At 34.5% G+C, this 21,414-nt stretch overlaps 1 protein-coding gene across 1 annotated transcript; it reads right to left on the bottom strand.

Annotated features, from left to right (window-relative positions):
- Positions 1-1,447: 1,447 nt before the first annotated feature.
- On the bottom strand, positions 1,448-7,698 carry LOC128133450 (protein FAR1-RELATED SEQUENCE 3-like). Its single transcript, XM_052770904.1, has 8 exons — positions 7,456-7,698; positions 6,615-6,769; positions 3,803-3,963; positions 3,695-3,701; positions 2,753-2,865; positions 2,512-2,650; positions 2,170-2,428; positions 1,448-1,786 (listed from the first exon to the last, which is right to left on the bottom strand). Exons 1-8 carry the CDS (start codon positions 7,696-7,698, stop codon positions 1,448-1,450), a joined length of 1,416 nt encoding a protein of 471 aa, XP_052626864.1.
- Positions 7,699-21,414: the final 13,716 nt, after the last annotated feature.

The following is a 21,414-nucleotide window of genomic DNA, read 5'->3' as shown; positions in this document are numbered from 1 at the left end:
TATATATATATATATATATATATATATATATATATATATATAAGACAACAATATGCAATAAAATAAAAATTAAGAAACATAACTACTATCTTTAAGTACAATATATATTAATGATATATAATAATTAAGTTGTGAATAACATACACAAAAATTTTAGAAACATAATTAAAAAATTCACAGTTGTTAAATACAATATATTGATATAATATCAATAATCATAAATATTAATAATATCAAACTTAACAATTATTATTAAGTAAAATTCATTATATTTAAAAAAATAAAACTGTGAGTACAAAACAAATACTATTCAAATCAAAAAGAAAAAAATCTTATATATAAAGAACCTATTATTAAGTAAAAATTAAAAGATAAAAATCTTCAAAATTTCTCAAATAGATCTTGCATCCATATTTTTGCCATTTGAACACATTTCTTTTTCTTTTGCTTGTCTTTCCAAATGCTCACATGACCTACTATTGTGACTAATAACATATTGTTTGCATCTAGAACAAAACCTTTTTTGTTTAGTTGATTTAGTAATGGCTTTTTCTCTAGTTCCTTTCAACCTCTTACCTGTACCACATCCTTTATTACTTATGTCATCTGAAGGGTTTCCAATACTAGAAATAAATGGCTTCTTTACTCCATAGGATGACTCAACAAACTCAGAAATATCTTTTCTTTTCAATAATGAATCTGAACAAATTGTGCAGAACAAACACCATTAACTTTCAACTTTGCTTCTTCAATGAGCTCAAAAAACTCATTAAGCTTATCCGCATCTTTACTTAAAATATACACACTTTCTTCCACAAAACTCAAAACCTGACGAGAAAGAGGATCATATAACAATGATGATGATGATGATGCCTCACCACTTGAACGTTGTTTCATAAGAACCTCAGATGGAATTACACCTTTGCACCAACGCCTAAGTATGTATTTTGAAGGAATCTTGTTTATTTGGTAAGTCTTAAAAATGCAAAATATATGCCTACACAATATACCATACTGAAAGAACAATGAACAAGAGCATTCAAAACTTGATTCCTTTTTGTCATAAACAACCTTTGCAAAATAAACACAAACAAAAATATTAATAATTCACAACTTAAAATTTGAAAAAAGAAATTAAAAAAAATATAATTTACCTTGAAAAAAAAAGTCTTTTCTGGAACAACAAACTCACACTCACTTTCTGAATCTTCTTTATTAACAACTTTTGGAGTAGAACCCATAATATCTTTATATTGCATAACAACAAATCTATCATAAAATTCTTTATTTGTAACACTGTGTTGTGAACATGAAAATAAAGATTGTTCAATTTCTTTCTTCACTTATATGAAAACTTCATAGTATATATATCAGCAGCATGTTCCATAATTTTTAGTGAAATTTTACTTTTAATCTTGGAAATATTGCTAAGATGGTCTAAGAAACACTAATTATGTCTTTGTCTGTCCATAGCTGAATCAAAAGAATCAAAGAACTTAACCAATGAATTACCCCAGTGAGCAACTTTGTTAAATGCATAATTCATGCTCTCTGACCTAGAAGTGGTCCTCATCAAACCAGACAATGGCATGTCTCTAAAATATGTTGGAATCCAACTTTCTCTAATATCAAACATTTTCGAAAACCATGATACCTCTTGGAGCTTATAATCTTCAATAAAACTTCTCCATCTAATATCAAACTCAGAAGCATCTATCCTAGAATTCCAAATTAGCTTATTGAAACATTTCTTGAATTTCATATCATTAGAAAGTTCAGCACATACCTAAAGAACACATTCATAAAACACATATATAAGATAATAAACTATAAAAAGATGATATAACTATTAAAATAGTAATAACATATACAATTAAATTCATATAAAATGATATTATTCACAATTTAAAAACATACTAACATGTGAATATTTAAAAATAAAAATATAAACAAAAAAAATCACAACTTAATAAACATATAATAATTAACATAATGAAAAATGAACTAAAAATAATATAATTTAACAAAATTCAATTCATAAACAAAAAAAAATATAAAAATTCTCAGCTTAACAAAAAGAGATAACATTTAAAAAAACAAAAGATAACAACAAAAATATATAATGATGATATATACAGAATAAATAGTCTAAAAATTACAAATACATACCTTAGAAGACAACTTTTGGGTTATGTGCCAGATACATAACCGATGACGTGAATAAGGAAATATTCTCTCAATTGCAATTTTCATTGCTGCATCTTCATCAATTTGAACAACAGTAGGTTGTTTACCAAAAGTCTTCAAAAAAGTTTTAAGGAGCCATAAATAAGACTCTATAGTTTCGCTGTGCAAAATACCAATTGCAAAAGTAACACTCTTTCTATGGTTATCAATCCCTGTGAAAGGAACAAATACCATACGATACCTAAAAAATAAACATATAACAAAAGTTAATATAAAAAAAACAAAAGAAAATAATATAAAAAAACAAAATATAAAAAAAATTACTTGGTTGTCCGAAAAGTAGCATCAAAAGAAACAACATCACCAAATTCTCTATAATTCACCTTTACAGCTTCATCAGCCCAAAAAAGTGAAACCAACTTTCCCTTATCACATATAAACTCAAATGTAAGGCTTGGATCCTCTTTCATTTTATTTAAATACTTATTAACTACTATCTATGCGTCATCCTTTTCAATATAACAATTCACTTTTCTAGATTGATTCTTGTAGTCAACAACATTACCTTCAACATTGTTTGAGCCTCTAAATTCTTGCATTATCCTGTATGCTTTCATTGGACCAATCATTACCCTTCCCATTTTCTCAATGAATTCTTGAGCAACATTGTCCAATTGCCTGTTAGACCTCAAGAAATGCCTTTAATCTGCTATAACCAAATCATGATTATGCATTTTTTCATATTTGTATAGCTCAAAAACTTATGAATTTCCTACTCTTCTAAATTTTGCAAAAGCTAGATATCCTTTCCTTTTAATATTAGAATTTCTTTGAGCTTTTTTTTTTTTTTTTTAGAATCAGTTATGTCTGCATAAACACTTTGAGGAAATCCCTCTCTACTGAACAACATAGATCGATGACGATGAGTAAGAACACGTGACTTATTGTTTAACTTTGTAGAACCTTTTCTTACATCAAAACCACCTTTAGCAGCATAAGCCTTATACATATCTATTGCATCATCAACACTTAGATATTTGCTATACAACTTTGGCTTAACATCATCAACATTCTCAGGAATCCATATTTTACGAGTTCCACCAGGAGAGAAAAAAATCAGAAAATATAGGTTGACCTAATAATAAAAATAAAAACATATATCAGCTTAACATACACATATTACAAAATAAATGAAAAAAAAATAAAAAAATTCACAGTATAATTACACATGGAAAATAAGATTAACATATATATTATACATTTACATGTAAAAACATCTACATAACCAAAAAAATTCATATGTTAATAACAGTTAGAAAATCATAACTATACTTATAAAAACATTTATCAACTAAAAATATAAATATTATAAACAAAAACAACTACATAACAAACCAATTCACATCTTAATAACAGATAGAAAATCAATAGTTACAGCTCAATAATAATGAAACTCGATTTAATAAACAAAAAGCAAAAGAAATATATTAAAGTACAAATTAATAACTTTTCGTCTAAAAGATTTAAAAACAAATGAAAAACAAACAAATTAAGGAACTTTTTCATTTAAAAGATTTAAAAAAAATTAAATTATTAACAGAAGTAAACGAGATACATGTTGCTGATTCACATTCGATTCCAATATCATCATCATTTAATTGATCTGTTCCTGATACGATTTGAACATTAAATTGATTTGCTCCTGATACGATTTCAACATTACTTTGAACACACATTGAATCGGACAGAAACGATGATACTTCACCTTGAAAGCAACTGAAAACAGATCGAACTATTGAAGAGCACTGATCAATTTTGTCAATCAAATACTATAATCTACTAGAATCACTTTCAGATAATGATTTCATATAAAATAAATCTATATGAAAATCTAACAATTTAAGACAATCGATTAACAGAATCGATCGATTTAACAAAAAACGAAGATCAAGAAATATGAATCACTGAAGAATAAACATCGAATCTTTGAAGAAAATAGACATCGACCATTCTCATTAAAAAACATATTTAATTAGACGTTCACTTTTTGTTTACATTTGTTAATTACTAAAACACCTTTACAAAAAAATAATGAAAATTTTGAAATTGACAAAAAAAATCCTTTAAACATTTCAATAAAATATTTGGTTTAAAGGTTTAATAATAAAGAACTTAATAATAACTTATAAATAAAAGCTTTTTATGGTTCTTAATCTTTTTTGGTTCTTATTTGAACTTTTCTCTATCTCTCTCTCTCTCTCTCTCTCTCTATATATATATATATATATATATATATATATATATATATATATATATATATATATATATATATATATATATATATTCTTAAATTTAATACAATGATCTACTTTACATATATAAACATAATATGGATTTAAATTTAAAAAAATAACAAATAAAAAAAATAATTCAAAATTTTCAAATCATTACATATATCAAATTCAATAAAAACATGACTTTCGACAAAAATAATTTTTATTTATTAGGTTATTTAAATAGAATTCGATTATGATTGTACGTTAACATCAACTTATTTGAAAGAACTCCTAAAACACAGAGGAGTAAAATAGATGTGTTCAACTTGATTATATTTATTTCTCATTTATCCAAAACATTTAACAATCACGCTTTTTTAAAATCCACCAAAGAAATGCCACACTTACTTATGAGGGTTTGAACAAAATTTCAATCATTTTACAATGGTTTGAACAAAATTTCAATTATTTTCTGTAGACTATATTTCACATCCTATTTACTTAAATCAGATACATATGTTTTATAGGAGTTGTTCTAGGTACTTTTCATAATTCATAAAATTCATTCATCCATTCTTTTTTTGTCGTTTTATTGTCTTTAAAACCCTTTTTGATTAAATATATTTTGTATTTTTGTTTTGTCTTTTGTCTTTTTTTTGTGTGTATTATTATTATTATTATTATTATTTAAAAAATGATTGGATTAGATGTCTCTTTAATAGTCTTAATTAAAAACTAATAATAATACAAGGGTAGTCTTAATAAAAAATAACACAAAAATAGTTTGAATGAAAAAAAATAATAATATATGAATAGTTTAAACGGAAATATAACACATATATAATCGTAACGAAAAAACAATACAAAGATAGTTAGAACGAAAAAAGTAACACACTGATTGTTTAAATGAAAATAAAAATAACACAAAAATAATCTGAACGAAAAAATATATTTTTAATGTTAACAACAACAACAACAACAACAACAATAATAATAATAATAATAATAATAATAATAATAATAATAATAATAATAATAATAATAAGTATTTATTAAAAGTAATGAAAATAAAAAAAATAACCAAAATAAATAAATAAATGGATAGTTTAAACACAAGGATAGTTAAACACAAGGATAGTTAAAAAGAAAAAAAAATATATTATTTATTTATTAAAAACAAAAAAATAACTAAAAAACATAAAAAAAAAAAAAAAAAAGATGGTAGAAAGGTAAATTTGGAGGAATACATAAATAAATAAATAAATAAAAACATGTTTTATACGTTAGGTCTATTTAAAACCATCAATTATTTGACCTAGAATAAATAATTTTTTTTAAACAGATGTTTTAGATATTTTTTTAAATGATCTTTTTATAATATTATATTTAGTAAAACATTATATGTTTAGATAAAAAAAACATAAGTAATAGACACTTATTAATTTAAAGCCAAACTAATATTAACCCATAAATGAAAATACTAATTAATATTCTTAGATCATCCACGATAACAATGCAATTCGACTATACTTTTTTATGTCACGTAACTAAAACAAAAATCTCAAAATATGTTCATAATTTAAAAGCTTTTGGCTAAGTTTTTACTAAATTAAAATAATAAAAAGAAAGATATGGCCACAGACTAAACGGTTGAAAAATCTTTTGTTTAAAAAAATCTATGATATAAGAGTTTTCTTCATTAGAAAACTTAAAATGATTTTTCTTTTCATTTCCACAATAAAAAAGATTTTTATTTTTTTTCGACATTATAAGATGACTATTTACAAGTTATTGAAAACATATAGGATCCCACTAAATCGTTGAAAAACCCTTGCCAACAAATTAGTAATTGACAAGTTTTTGAAAAAACTTTTCTAAATGGAGTTTTAAGTTTTCATAATTGAAAAAATCCACATAAATCGAGAGAAATCATCAACACATAACAAAAAATAATTGTGACCATCGGAAGAGGTCACAAGTGCGGGGGCCCAAACATCTCACACGACATGATCTAAAAACTTTTTGCTATTAAAAGTAGAAGTAGATAAATGAAGTTTAGATGATTTGCCAATATGACAAGAATTACAAAAAGAATTTGTTGAACTAGAAACAGGTAAACAATATTTAGAAAACATAAACTTCAAAAATTACGGATGAGGATGCATGAGCCGATGATGCCAAGTGTCAGAAGGGGTTTTAAGAGTAGTAAAAGCAACTTTTGGAAGATGCTGAAAAGAAGAAAGGCAAATGGAGTAGAGCCTGTTGTTACTTGCACCTGTGAGGAGGATAGTTTTGGTAGAATTGTCCTTCACAATAAAAAAGAAGAGTGAAATTCAAATAAAAATTCATTATCTAAGCAGAATTTTTGGACATAAAGAAGGTTCTTTTTATTTCAGCAACATGAAGAATATTGGACAAGGAAAAAGTGTTTGAAGGTGAATAAAAATTAAAAGAACCAATATGAAAAATAGGTAAACCCATATCATTGCCAACATGAAAAGCATCCTCACCAAAATAGGATGTATGATTGTTAATGAGGGAGAGATCATGAGAAACATGGTTATTGGAGCCAGTGTCTGGAAGCCAGGTGGTAGTTTGAGAGCGATTTTCTGCAAAATTTGCAAAGGGTTGTGGGTGGGAGCGGATGGTGGTAGGATCACAGTTAGGACACTGGGATGAAATGTGGCCAATACCGCATCGGTTACATGTTCCATACATGTTGTTTCGAGTGGAAGCCCATGAGAACTGACTCCTAGTACCACCTGATGTGGGGTTATAGTTGCCTCGACCACGACGATTGTTGGAGCCGCGACCTCGAGAGGGTTGCGACCGGCCGACATAGAAGGCTTGAGGAGAGGGAGCTTGGTTGAGTTGAATTCTGAGTTGGGAAACAAGTTGTTGAAGAGCATGTAGGTGATGAGGTGATAGGGGTAGTGGTGAATGGAGTGGACCAGTTGGATAAGGTGGCGGTAAAATCTTGGACATGAGCAACCGTGTGTGAGTTTTTCTTGATCATAAAGTCATGATCAACTAGAAGACCATGGAGATCTTGAAAAGAAGTAGGTGATTGTCGAGCAAGGAGAGTGGATTTAAGACCATTGTATTCCTCACGAAGACCAGAAATCACCAATATAACAAGGTCTTTCTCCTTGACAGGTTCTCCAATGTTTGCCAAGGCGTCAAAGTATTCTTGAGCACGAAGAAGGTAAGTAGAAGTGGTTTCATCGGCTTTCATATCCAATTTAAGAAGCTGAGTTTTGAGTGTGTATTCCCTGGAGGAAGATTGTGGTGCACATGCTCGTTGTAGAGAGAGCCAAAGATCTTTAGATGTCGTTTAACATTTATTTAAAATGATACACTTAAGTTTAATAAAAACTAAAAAAATAAAGAAAGTTAGATAATGTGATTAAAAATTAGATAATTAACACAAAAATGATGTGTTCATAAACTTTACCTATCAGTCTTTATTGAAACTGGTCCCATGTTGATCTTGTGTCGGTTTCGAACGATATGATAATTTTTGGGATTGGTCTCGAAACGATCCAATTTTTTTCAATCCTGTCTTGTTTTAGACCAATTCGGTTCAGGTCCTTCTTTGGGTTTTGTTCGAAACTGATATTTTTGTGCATGTCTAATTATGGTTATTGTTGTTTTTCATTGGTTGAAATTCATAGACTACACTAAAATATTTAAAAAAAAAAACTCTCTCCATTGAATTCATTGTAAAAATGCTCACTTTAAAAAATCTCTCACAATAGATGATAAGTTTTTCAAAGCTTTATAATTTTGAAAAAGTTAAATAAAAAAAAACTTATATTTTAACTTCTCTTAAAGCATCATGAATCACCGACTTTATCTATAATTTTTTGTTTTCTTAGGTATTTTTTCCACTGAATTTGTCAAATAAAATAAAAAAAATTACAAAACTAACTATTTTCTTTAATTATTTTTTAGTTTTTAGCAAAAAATTAACATTTATCTCAAAATAGCCACTGAAACCGTAGGTGATTAAGAAACCTACGATCAATGCAAGATTGACTATGGTCAACATTGTGTTGACTACTCTTTCAGACAATGAGCTACTGTCATGAGTCGTCCACTGTTTTAAGGCCCGTTAGCCTATAATATATAAAGTTGAAAATTTTCATTTTTGCTCATTTTTTGTGTTTTTGAACTTAAGAAAAATCCTTTCAACGGAGCCTTCAAAGAACGACCAAACATACGGTGTACAAACAATCAACGTATATTCTTTTAGAACAACAGTTTATTATATGTCGGTGACAGAACTCGAAACCTCCTTGTTAGTAACTCTTTGTTAGTCATCTAGTTAGTCAAATGGCTAGCTTTAGCTTGTAATAATATATTACATACATGAAATTACATATATTATAATATCATGTTTTTTTAAAATAAAAGTAATTATAAATTATTATGTTTATAGTTATACAAATAAGGAAATTCTATGATCATTACGAATTTATCATTTAATATTAATACTTAAAATGATAATACTTATAATTAAATAATATAAGGAAGTAGAAAGAAATATTGCTAAATAAGTGAGCTATTTATATAATTCACCGAAAAAGAATAATTTATTTCAATGTTAAAAAGCTCTATTTATATAATTCACTCAAAAATAAGTGAGCTATTTATATAATTCACTCAAAAAGAATAATTTATTTCAATGTTAAAAAGCTCGATTTTTTTTAATTTTTATGAAATGCAAATCCCATTCAAATATTTTAATTGTCATCGTACAATAAGTGAGATGGCAAACGGGCAACAAGCTGTGCCTCTAAGCCTTTTTGAATGGTAAAACTAACTCTTTTAAAGACTACATCCGAATATCTAGAGATATAACATTACTATGTATGATTCGTTGTACTCTTTTAAGAAGCTCTACCGCATCCAGTGCGAGGAAACCAAACGTATCAAATGCAAATGGTATGAACACGTGTTGATTTTTCATGCACAATTTCTCATGTTTGGTGACTTTGCCTAGGACTGTTAATCGGGTCAACCCGATCGGGTTTCGGGTTAGACGGGTCGGGTTAATCGGGTTTTCACAAAAAAAAAAATAACCCGACACCCGACCCTATTAAGGTATGGGTTGGTCAGGTTCGGGTTAATCGGGTTTCGGGTTAATAGGGTCGGGTTAGCCGGGTTAGTCGGGTTAATTCACTAAACACTTAATTTAAACATAATATATATAGTTTTTTCAAGAGTGAAACCATTTTTTTTTACTCTTTTCTTAACATCAAGAATGCATACAAATTGAAATAAATTAAAAATAAAAGATCATGGAGCTCATGGTTATTACAGCATACGAGAAATCATGCATACCACAATAGCTAAAAGAGTTCTTCCATTATAAATATTAAATAGATGAACTTTCAAACTCTAGTTAACGATCAACACCATGTAGTTTATTCATGTTTATAGTTAGTTTAAAGTAAAAATAACAATCAAAATAAAATCTTTACTTTCTCAACCGCTCCAATACTTTTGAGATGTGGAGGTTTTATATCTTTTTGGACTTCAAGTTCACAAATGGGAATTACTTGACCCTCATATGCTTCTAGAGTCACAAAATTTTACATTTTCAAAGGGTTTATAGTCTTTTTGTACTGTTCAAATAGAGAGCAGTGGAATATGTAAAGGTTGTGAATTCCTAACCGGGTTATTCGGGTTGACCCGAAACCCGATTTTTTTTATAAAAATCAACCCTAAACCCGACCTTAACTACAAATCGGATTTGTCGGGTTGACCCGAAACCCGATTTTTTTATAAAAATCAACCCTAAACCCGACCTTAACTACAAATCGGGTTTGTCAGGTTAACCCGAATAACCCGATTTGGAATTTTAACCCTATTGAACCTGACCCTAATTATCTTATTCGGGTTAGGGTCGGGTCGGGTTAATCGGGTTCGTGTTTTTTTTGACACCCCTAACTTTGCATGTAGCTGCTTTTAAAGCAGCATGTCCCGCCGTGAAGCCCCCAACCTTCAGGCCCACGAGAGGGGATACCCCAAGATCCACACATGCGTGTTTCCCTCTGACCCATCCAAAAATCAAAAATGTCAGCAGGTCTGAGGGTTGACCTTCCTTCTGTCGGGTCAGTCACGAAATTAACAGGTGCCTCTTTCTTAGCAGAAACCCCCGCACGCTTAAATATGTCAAACAAAACATCCCTAACCATATCATGCATGTATTTGAACCCCGGGAGTTCTTTACAGTGAACTGCATGCTCTCCAAAAGAGTCCAAACATGCCTTGCGACACACAGGACATATCTCGTCAGCTGGGAATATGGGAATCATGAGTCGATATTTGAAAATAGTATGATACTCCACGGGAGACATGTGTTGGCCAAACCCATCTATAGGGATAGCCAGAAGAAAATCTTGAGTATGTGGTGCACGTAAGCATTGGAAAACCGCTTTCTGCCAAGCCGTCATGTCGAGATGCACTTCCATATCTTGGACAATTTTACGAAAAAGGGCACTCGCTAGTGTATTCTGGGATTTTTTTTAGGGGGGGGGGTGTCTTTAGTAGTAAAATTGTTAAGGTCAAAATATGGAAGCTTGTTGCGAAGGGATGCCAAGCCACAATCATAATCAGAATTCATACCATGTATACCGCTATCTCGTAAGATGTGGTCTTGCAATACCCAAGATTAGGCCCTTGAGGCAACAAAAGCATAGAAGGTAGCCTCTACTGCCGTGTATAAACCCAAACCCCCAAACCTAATGAATAAGGAAGCAATTCGCCATTGTAGGTCACCAAAGAAAGGGCCCCTACAAACCACAACGTCCTCAATCGCCCCGCACAGTCCATTGTCAAAGAATATTGCCGCCTCCTCCATGTGAACGGGTTGGCACGTCCTCAACCCAAAGAAAAGCTTAGCAATACCCATACAAGACCGAAGAAGAAGGAGCTCACTCTGGGTGTTAAACAATTGTGGAAGAAGGTGCATCAAATTCACAACGTTTTCGGCTCTCTTTATGGCTAAGTTGCGAATGAAAGTAGCATCTCTACTAACAGCCCCCGCAAGAAGTTTCACTCCCAAAGGCGGCCTCCCAATGTCTGGCGGAAATAGCCCCTCTCGTAACTTCCTACCATCACACGAGGGCCAAAAGAGCTCGGTTTTCTTGATATTCAGCCGAAGGCCCAATTTTGGGCCAATCAACCGTAATGATGTCCAATGCTTTGGCCACCTCCTCCGAGTCTCTGATAAGTGTGCCATCATCCAAGTACCATGCATGGAGAAGAAGCTTGTAATTGTCTCTAATCTTATGCAAGAGCGGGTGTAACACAATGGCAAAGAGAAATGATCCTAAGAGGTCTCCTTGCTGAACCCCAGTAGAAGACCGAATATGTGTGTTGCCTAGATATAACCTTGCTGGTTGACCATATAAGAATTCTACCCACAAGGAAATAAAGGGACACCTCAATCTGGCCTCATGAAGTAATGCAGATCTGTCAACAAGGTTAAAGGAATTAGAGAAGTCCACGGTAAGCATGGAAAGAGATTTGTCATCATGACGCTTACTCAACAACCTATTGGCGCTATGTAAAACGGCTTCAGTGCCACCCGACACCCCGACTCCGAACTGAAAATCATTGAGATACGTGGCCATTTCTTTACCAACCCCTTTTCATGGCCAACTTGGAAACCAAACGTCTCCATATAGTACCTACTGCAATAGGTCATATTCCCTTGTCAGGTTTTAAGAGCAGCGTGAGAGGAGCAGAGGCAACAAATTCTGTCAAGCTCGAAGTGCATCTTCCCCCTAGCCATAGATTAACCACATAAGTAATAGCATGTAGGAGGTCTTTGGCTATAGCCGAACCTTCTCCACAAAGGAAATCTAAAATGTATTGAGCTCTCAACCCATCCCTCCCACACAAGGTACCTTTAAGGAAGGATTTAATTCCCCAAAGGACATTGTCAACACCCACTACCAGGGGAGGTTATGAAAATATGGTGTTGGGCATGGAAGGCGGTGGCTTGTATGGATGCTTATCCTCTAATGCCTTCGTGGTATCACCCCCAAATGGAGCAACCCCCGAAGAACATAAAACTTTCACTGCTGCTGCAAAATGTCCATCGGCAACCTTATGAAGACATTGTCTAACATTGGTGCTTTCCAGTGTTCTTTTCTACTGAATGTACTCTTTTTTTTATCTTGTTGCTCCAGTCTTGCATTGTCAACTAAGTTTTTAACTAGCTTGGCGATACCGTCTTCAGTCCACCAAGTAGCTAAACGCTCAAGATATTACGATGTTGCAAAGACTTCCTGTTTCCAGACCTACTTTCTTGCCTATTCTTGGGCCTGAACACCTAAAGAGTACACCTAGGAAGAATTAACAAAGAAACCCACGCTTCAACGGATCCGGGATGAGCAACCACCTTGGAAAGGGCTGCTTTCAAAGCCTGAGAGAAAGCCATACGACAGTTATGAGGGATGCTTTTGACAGTGGTGATAGGTAGCTTAAAAACACGATCAAGTAGTTGAGCATCCATCACCAACCCATCATTGAGGTTGGCTTCCGGTTCATTGGGTAGCGGCTTTAGAATGCCAACAATATGCATGGTCATGTCATCAGCCTCGTTAATAAACTTAATCAAGCCACCCGGGTGGTGACATGAATGACTCAGGGCATGAAGCTTCATGCAATCCCCACATATCCATTGACCAAACTCCTTCAAAGTTGCTGCCACAGACATAAACAATCCAATATCGGAAGTAATAGCCTCCCGTAACACAACTCTGCGTTCATCTGTATGGAGGTGTAAGCTCTTGAGATGGGATATCATACAAGAATTTCCTCTACTTCCAACAATACCATTGAGGCAACAGTGAAACCCTCGAAAAGGACACGACCAAGCCCCACTCTCAAAGGAATGAGAGGACGCCATAAACCAACAAATAAAGTTTATTTAAGCCTCAAGGTGAGACCTAAAATTAGAAGCACTAACCCAAAAGAAAAAGTGACACTCCAACAAAAGGCTGGAGTGTGCACAATGGAACCCACACCGGATAGAATCTCTACATCAACTTGATTCGAAAATTGGCAACAACACTTGAAAAACTTAGGCATTTAATCAAACACTTGGCGGGCAGAAAAAGAAACACCTTGTTTGCATCGCCAAGACTTAAATTTTTTTTCCCAAATACAATTCGGATTCCATCGATCAAAGAAACTTTTCTCAATGTTTGTTATGTTGTTCATCACCAACACCAATCCCACGAGATCATCCATCCCTTCTTTCGAGAGAATTACTTCAATGGCCGAAGCATAAACAACCCAAAATTCATGGCTTCTAGAACCCACTTAACAGATCTCGGAAGCATCACCAACGTCGATTACGGTTTTGAAGGCTGATTTTCGATAAATTCGTAGGACATATAAATTCCGAACGATCATACACGAAGCATCGAACAACAAGATCTAATTTGATTCTTGATAATTCCATTTCGATTTCGTTGTACAATTCCAAATTCGGTTTTGATATTCCTCAATTCCGAAACCTATTGACACAAAGGAATCGATTTCCGATTTCGATTTTAAAGCGTGAAATCTCGATTCCAGATTTCAATGGAATACCCACTGAGACCCTGTGAAGTCGATTCCGAGTCTAAATCATCACAGAACATCCGAAATAAAAATAAGAAAAATTAAATATTTTTTTAACCTTTATTTTTTATTTTTCTTTATACTCATATAAAATAATAATTTATAAAATCTATTAATTTTTTATTTTAATAATTTTTTTTATTTTAACTCATATCCTGATCTAATAAATAGAAACAAAAGTTAAAAAGATATTTGATTTCTATAAAAATAATGTCCTATATTTTAAAACAAGATTGACGAAGGAATTGAATTCTTTACAAATCATTTAATTAATGTATTATACTTAATATGAAAAAATATATATACAGAGAGATATCTCTTGGGAACATATCTTTCTGACTAAGAAGACATTCCGTACAATAAGAGTCAACGTCGGTGTCAGCCTTTTCTTACACAATCCTCTGTTTCCATATATTTTTCTATTTCCGCTTCTACCCCTATTCCCCTTCAATTATTCTTATTTTTTTCTTTTTAAAATGAAGGTTTATAATAATAAAACAACCAAGCATTTCTAATTTGAAAAACAAAAACGTAGATTTTATTTTTACTTTTAAGAATTCATTCTTCATAACAATATATTCAGACAATATTACATAAATGGTCAATATGATAGATCCCTAACCGGTAGGGGTGAACATGGTACGATTCGGTGCGGTATTTGGCCAAAACCGAACTGAAAACCGCAACTTCGGTTTTTTTAAGTTTAGAAACTGCACCGTATGGTTTTTATGCGGTTCAGTTTTTTGCGGTTCGGTTTTTTCTTTGCGGTTTTTTGAGAAACTTTATGTAGAGATAAGAAGCGCCCAAATTTTTCATTCCCAACAATATGCGACTTTTCAAAGATGTGGGTTAAAAGTCATAGACTTGACTCTCTTATTGAAATGTTAGAATGGTGAAGGTTTTATATCAAATACGATTAGGGATACTCTTATAAGGCTGTCAAATTAAAGCCTAAATGATATTTTGGAGATGAAGCGATATCACCACCTCTTGGTTTGAAATAAAATAACATAATCACTCATCCAACATGCTTATAATGCTTGAACATAATACAAATTAAATATAATATTTGTTTCACATGTACATACGATAATATCAATTGATGTATTCATAAAAATGATACTATGTTCACTAGTACTTTTAATATTAAAATGTTCAAAAATATAATAAACATTATTTGTTTTTGTAAATATAACTATATGTATGTTTAAAAAATATACAATTATCCTCTGATAAGATATATATATATATATATATATATATATATATATATATATATATATATATATATATATATATATATATATATATATATATATATATATATATTCGGTGCGGTTCGGTTTTTTGCGGTTTTGCAAGACTAAAAACCGCACCATCGGTTTTCATTTCGTTTTCGGTTTTTTGGTTTCGGTTTATGCTGTTTTTTTTTTAGTTTTTTCGGTTTGCGGTTCGGTTTTTGCTCACCCCTACTAACCGGTTTTTGTTAATTCTTTTTGACAATTGGGCCATTGTGGTTTATAACCTTGTATTAATTGTCATTTTTGCTCACATTGTCATTTTTAACTGTTAGAACATATCACATGCCTCACATGTGGGTATAGTTTGGTCTTTTCATCTTTGGACCTCATTTAACACTTCTTAGGCTTAATGTATGTAATTAACCACTAAGATGACAAACACAAATACACCCCAAGAAACCCCCTTCCTCTCTACTCTGCTCTCACCACCATCAGAACAGAACAACAAAAAGGAATTCCCTTAATTCTTGCATTCTTGTTTATGAAATTAGGGTTTACAAGCAAGCATGATATTTGTATGTGGAATCTACATGGTATGTGTCACACCCCCAAACCGGAACGGCGGAAACGTTCGAGGGCGGAGGACGTCATGTTTAGTATCACAACACATGCATCATAGTAATCAAAGTAACGAACAACCATTGCATTAATATTAAAGTGTTTACAAAGTATGTGAATCACAAAAAATTGACTCCAAAAGTAAATAACAAAACAAGAAATGAAGCCCCTATACTCCATCTTCTGAATCCCAGAGCGCGTACCTGTCCACTTGTCACACCCCAAAACCGGAACGGCGAAAATGTTCTGGGGCGGAGGACGTCATGCGTAGTATCACAACAATTGTGTCATAGCAAGCATAGTAAACACAACCAAACATTGAATACATATATGAACAAGGTTCACATTGTCTTAGTACATAGTTTTGTTCATATCCAAAGTAAAATAGAAAGACGTGACTCTAACGCTCCGACTTCTCCAATCTCCTAAAAGTACATGTCTACTAATCCCCTGAGAATACAAGCAGTTTTGAAAGAATATCAACATAAAGCTGGTGAGTTCATAAGCATGTAGTTTTGGTGGAAAATGTTTCTTTGATTCTTTTGAAAAGTGTTCCTCAAGAAAATCCTATATTTTCTTATGAAAAGGGTGTTTGAAAACCCATTCCTTCCATGACTTCCCGATTCATACAAGGTATGCACAATCCAAGGAGTCGTGGAATTAATATGAATATCCGTTAGTTACATGTAAAAACAAATACTTTAAAGAAAAGCCGAGTTATCCTGGGAAAATCCTATATTTTCCTTAAAAACATGTTATCCGTCCTAGAGGTAGAGATGCAAGTTTAGAAATCCCTGATTAGTATTAGTGTATTTATGAAAATAGTTTTATTACTCAAAATAAAACAATGAAGAGTAGGGTCTGTTAACCAAAGTTAGTTTATACTTATTTTCGAGTCGTATAACCATACTTGGTATGACCGAGAGACCTTTATAATGTTCTTCAGGCGTTAAGCTAAATGACATTTTTCACCACAGGCATGTCCGACTAACTGTAGCTAGCAGTTCTGGTGTGGGATTGCCAGTCTCGAATATATCTATTCACAAATCTCACGTTCTCCCTCCAGGAGACTCTGGTTATACTAAAAGGATTTATCCCTGTACACCTAAGGGTACAGTATTGAAGTAGCGCCTGACAATTCGGTATAATCTAGTTCACTAGCGGGAAACCGTATAAAGCAGTAACTATTGTTGAATAATTGTACTTTATACTCCTGAGAAAATATATAACATAAACTAAATCTGCCATAGTTTATACATATTCATTTATGAAGTCTGATTTGGTAGAGACTGCCTAGAGTGTTATCCCAAACTATACCCATTATAGTTTATTAGAGTTGATAAAGAAAATGCTTTGTAGAAACCTTTCTGAAAGCGATGAAGTTAGATTTCCAAATTAAAAGTTTCCCTTATGCTCAACATATTACATAAAGGGATAAAATATCCGAATATGTTATTAAATATGGAAATCATTAACTGTATAAGTTTAAAAACTAATATAATACATTGAGTTTGGCTTGTATTCCCCTCCCCCCTGAAAACATTAAAAACTCAGAAAAATGTAGGTGTATGAACTCACCGTTTGACGTTTGCTTCGAATGTAAGATCGTTAGGGATGTTGAGTGTCAAGTGCAACCTCGAGCACAAACGGACCCTATTTAACATATAACGATGTATGGACATAATTAGTGTATAATACAACTAATCATGATAAGCGACACCCTACGGGACTAGGAAACACTTGGGACAAGTGTTACAATCACATATGATTATATGAAGGGAGTGTAAGGCCACACAAAAGAGTGTGTGGCCGGAGTGTGTGGTCGGATTGTGTGGTCAGAGTGTATGGTCGTGGTGTGTGGTCGGAGTGTGCTACCACACAAGGAGTGTGCTGCCATACACAGGTGTGTGCGGTGGTACACCCCACACAAAGATGTCCAAAATGCCAAATCTAGGGTGTAGCAAGGCTAGTTTCATGTCTAACTTGAATATGTAAGTCCAACTCTCACTTTGGACGGTCTTTTAGTAGTGTGCGGCCCACCTTATGAAGGTGTGTGGCCACACTCCTTCAAATAATGAAGAACATGATGATTCAAGGCTTAGATCAATAGGTACTTCATGTATGATGAGCTAGGTGATGGAAAACTCACGTTTTTGAGGCCTTGGGAGGGTTTGCGGTTGAAGACTCTTGAGAGAAAAGGAGTAGTGTGCTGCCAAGGAGTGAAAGGAATGAAGGGGATGGGTCTACCCTTTATATAGGATGGGTGTGTGGCCATGAGGGGTGTGTACAGCCGTACACCCATGTGTGCGGCCGTACACTCCTCCAAGAAGGGTGTATGGTCCGGTTTTGACATTATATGACTTGTCGACTCATTCCTCACTTCAACCTTGACTGTATCCAAGCTTAGAATACTTGAAATTGATTGGGGGGGGGGGGTACCTCTGTTTCTTATATTCTTGTGCTTCCTAATGAATTCAAGTTCCTGCTTGACTTTCCAACGTACCATCACTATAGGGATGTGACGTTACTTCTTTCAATTGAATTCCTGCTCCATGAATTTGATTGATCCCCCCAATGAAGCGTAGACTCTCGTCTAGCTCGATATCGTCGAGGGGAACCACAAGTGTCTTATCGGACATACACTTATTTAGGTTTGACACGTGGGGGGTGAGATGAACGTTGCTGAGCGTTGTAGTTTGTACGCTACGGGACCGATCCTAGCAAGGATCTCAGGCGATCCAACATATCTTGAATTTAGCTTACTATGCTTTCCGAAGTGTATCAGTGTAACAGCCCGGAATTTCAAATATTGATATAATTATGATTTGGGGGTGTTTTAAGAAGGGACTCGGCGAGTTGGAGCCTTGACTCGCCGAGTAGGATCGCAGACCGGGTCGTGGGTTCGCGACTGGACTCGACGAGTCCGATATGGACTCGGCGAGTCGACGCTGTTAGCGAAAAACCCTAACCGTTCAGGTTGGGGCGTATAAGAGGCACTCATTGACCATCATTGTTCAGTTTAGCCTTCTGTGAAGAACCCTAAATCGAGTGGGTGCATCTGGAGCAAAGTCTTAGGACCATTGTTGATCTTGGAAGAATTGTTGTGCAAGGAAGAGAAGGGATTGGCTAAAGGAGCAGCAAGGGAGTCACATTCTGAGGATTGGGGACACAGAGGATTCATTATTCAGGTAAGAACTCGAATTATCCTCTGCTATGTTGATGTGTTATGGGATTAGGGTTTGTGAAACCCATTTGGTGATTAGAGGAATTAGTATGTTGTTACCCAAGTGTTTGTAACCCAGTAATAGGATGATTAGAGGTCCAGAAGGTCCCATGATTGTGTATTTCGGGACCATACGTATTTCAGGAAGCAGTTACTCGTCTGCATGGCATGGACTCGCCGAGTTGTTCTTCAGACTCGGCGAGTAGCTTGAAGATTTACTGGGACTCGCCGAGTTGTTCATCAGACTCGGCGAGTAGAGTCGGGGTGGCCCCGCGATTCTTCCACGAGGACCTCGTCGAGTCAAGAGGGATACTCGACGAGTAGAAAGGGATTCTGCAGGAATTGGTGAGGACGACTAGACTCGCCGAGTCGCCAGGGAACTCGCCGAGTCCAGTCGAGCTGACAATGGACTGTTGACCAGAGTTGACTGGTGTGATTTCTTAGGGTCAGTTAACGTGGAAGATAGAAGTATTGATAAGGGATATATGATGTTACAGGGAGCTTGTAGCTCGGAGTATCAAGTGCAAGGGACTTTAGGAGTTGCTATCTTCTAGTGTCCGCAAGGTGAGTCTTCTCACTATACTGTACCCGGAAGGGTTTGACTGTGTGACCGGAAGGTCGGATATGATATGTGATATGTATGCTGTATGTGGTATGTTATATGTTATATGTGCTATGTATGTTTTGGGCCGGAAGGCGAATATGTTATGGGCCGGAAGGCGATATGATGTGTGATGGACCGGAAGGTCGGCGTGGGTAAGGCCGGAAGGTTTACCCAGCAGGGACGGAAGTCCCCTGAGACACATGGACCGGAGGATGTGTGATGGACCGGAAGGTCGGCGTGGGTAAGGCCGGAAGGTTTACCCAGCAGGGACGGAAGTCCCCTGAGACACATGGACCGGAAGGTCGGGCCGGAAGGCGTATGTGCGTAAGGTATATTGGGGAACTCACTAAGCTTCGTGCTTACGTTGTTTATGTTATGTTGTTTCAGGTTCTTACAGTGACACGGGATGGCAACGGTTCGATTGTACACACCGAAGAAAGAGTTGTGTTTGGGAGGATCCTGGTCTTCTATTATAATGAAAATGAAACTATGTTTGTAATTCGAATGTGAATAAAGTTTTAAACAAGTGTTTTTAATATTAAATTGGTCGTTTAAATGAAAATTTTGTTTTTGGAAATCACGGTGTTACAAATTGGTATCAGAGCCTTGGTTTGAGGGATTCGGACGCGCCTACGGGTAAATCTGGACTCAAACTGAGGAAGTAAGAAAAAGTTTTCCAAATAAATGGTTTTCTAAAAGTGAATAAGAGTTCAAAGAGAAAGCAAGAAAGAGCAGTGTGTACAATCAGCCAGAGCCAAACGGTGATTTCCCAAAATACTCTTACTTTTGTATTATGAAATATCTATTATGCACTTTATGAGATATTATTGCATGCTAGAGACAGGCTAGGTATTTCACATCTTAGGACTAGAGTGGCCTGATTTGTGATGCCTTAGTCTAGGGTTTGCTGTTATATGTGCATTATGCTTTTGTGTGCATGTGATGAGTGAGAGTATCTAGTTGGAACGCACAAGGGGTAAAGCTACGGGGTACAGAGGTACTTCCGAGGATGAGCCGAGAAGGTGGAGCTACCACAGATGGGGAGTCCTATGTATGCTTCAATGCTCGAATGCTGCTTGCTTTGTGCTTTGTGGAGTTGTCGATGATGGGAGTTAGCTACTAAGTGAGTATGACGATACTCAGGAGGTAGAGGGCTGGCATCATTAGGAACTCTTCAGCAGTTGATAGCAAAGAAGTGGGAGGACGGCGGAAGGGACTAGGGAGTAAACCTAGCCAGATGAGTGCGCGGGTAGAGTAGAAGATTTCGCTGGGAAGCGAGCACGCGCGATGAGATGGGTGAAAGAGCAGGTTTATCAGCTACTTAGGAACTCTGGGATGGTCCGTGTGGAAAGTATGGGTAGATGTGGCAGGTAGTATGGGCCCGTACTACTGAAAGCAGAGGACCCATACTTGATACAGGGGGCATTCTGAAGGTCCTAAGGAACAGATTGAGGGGTGATGTTATGGTTCGGATACCATACATCGGAGCGGATACAGAGTGATGTTATGGTCAGGGCACCATACATCGGAACAGATTGAGATAGATGTTGTAGTTCGAGTGCTACACATTGGAGCAGATTGAGAAGTGGTGCTATGGTTCAGGTACCATACACCGAAGCA

The sequence above is a fragment of the Lactuca sativa genome, chromosome 4, assembly GCF_002870075.4.
Source record: "Lactuca sativa cultivar Salinas chromosome 4, Lsat_Salinas_v11, whole genome shotgun sequence".
NCBI classification, from domain to species: domain Eukaryota; kingdom Viridiplantae; phylum Streptophyta; class Magnoliopsida; order Asterales; family Asteraceae; genus Lactuca; species Lactuca sativa.
Note: the sequence above shows the minus strand (reverse complement) of the source record. Positions and strands in the feature narration are given on the sequence as shown.

Excerpts from the sequence above, each read along its gene's own strand:
- LOC128133450 (XM_052770904.1), bottom strand. The coding sequence starts at position 7,698 with ATGAAAGCCGATGAAACCACTTCTACTTACCTTCTTCGTGCTCAAGAA. Across the intron at positions 3,964-6,614 it reads CGGCTCATGCATCCTCATCC|TTGCTTTCAAGGTGAAGTAT; the intron begins GTAATTTTTGAA and ends ATCTGTTTTCAG. Across the intron at positions 2,651-2,752 it reads AGGCTCAAACAATGTTGAAG|AGGATCCAAGCCTTACATTT; the intron begins GTAATGTTGTTG and ends ATAAAATGAAAG.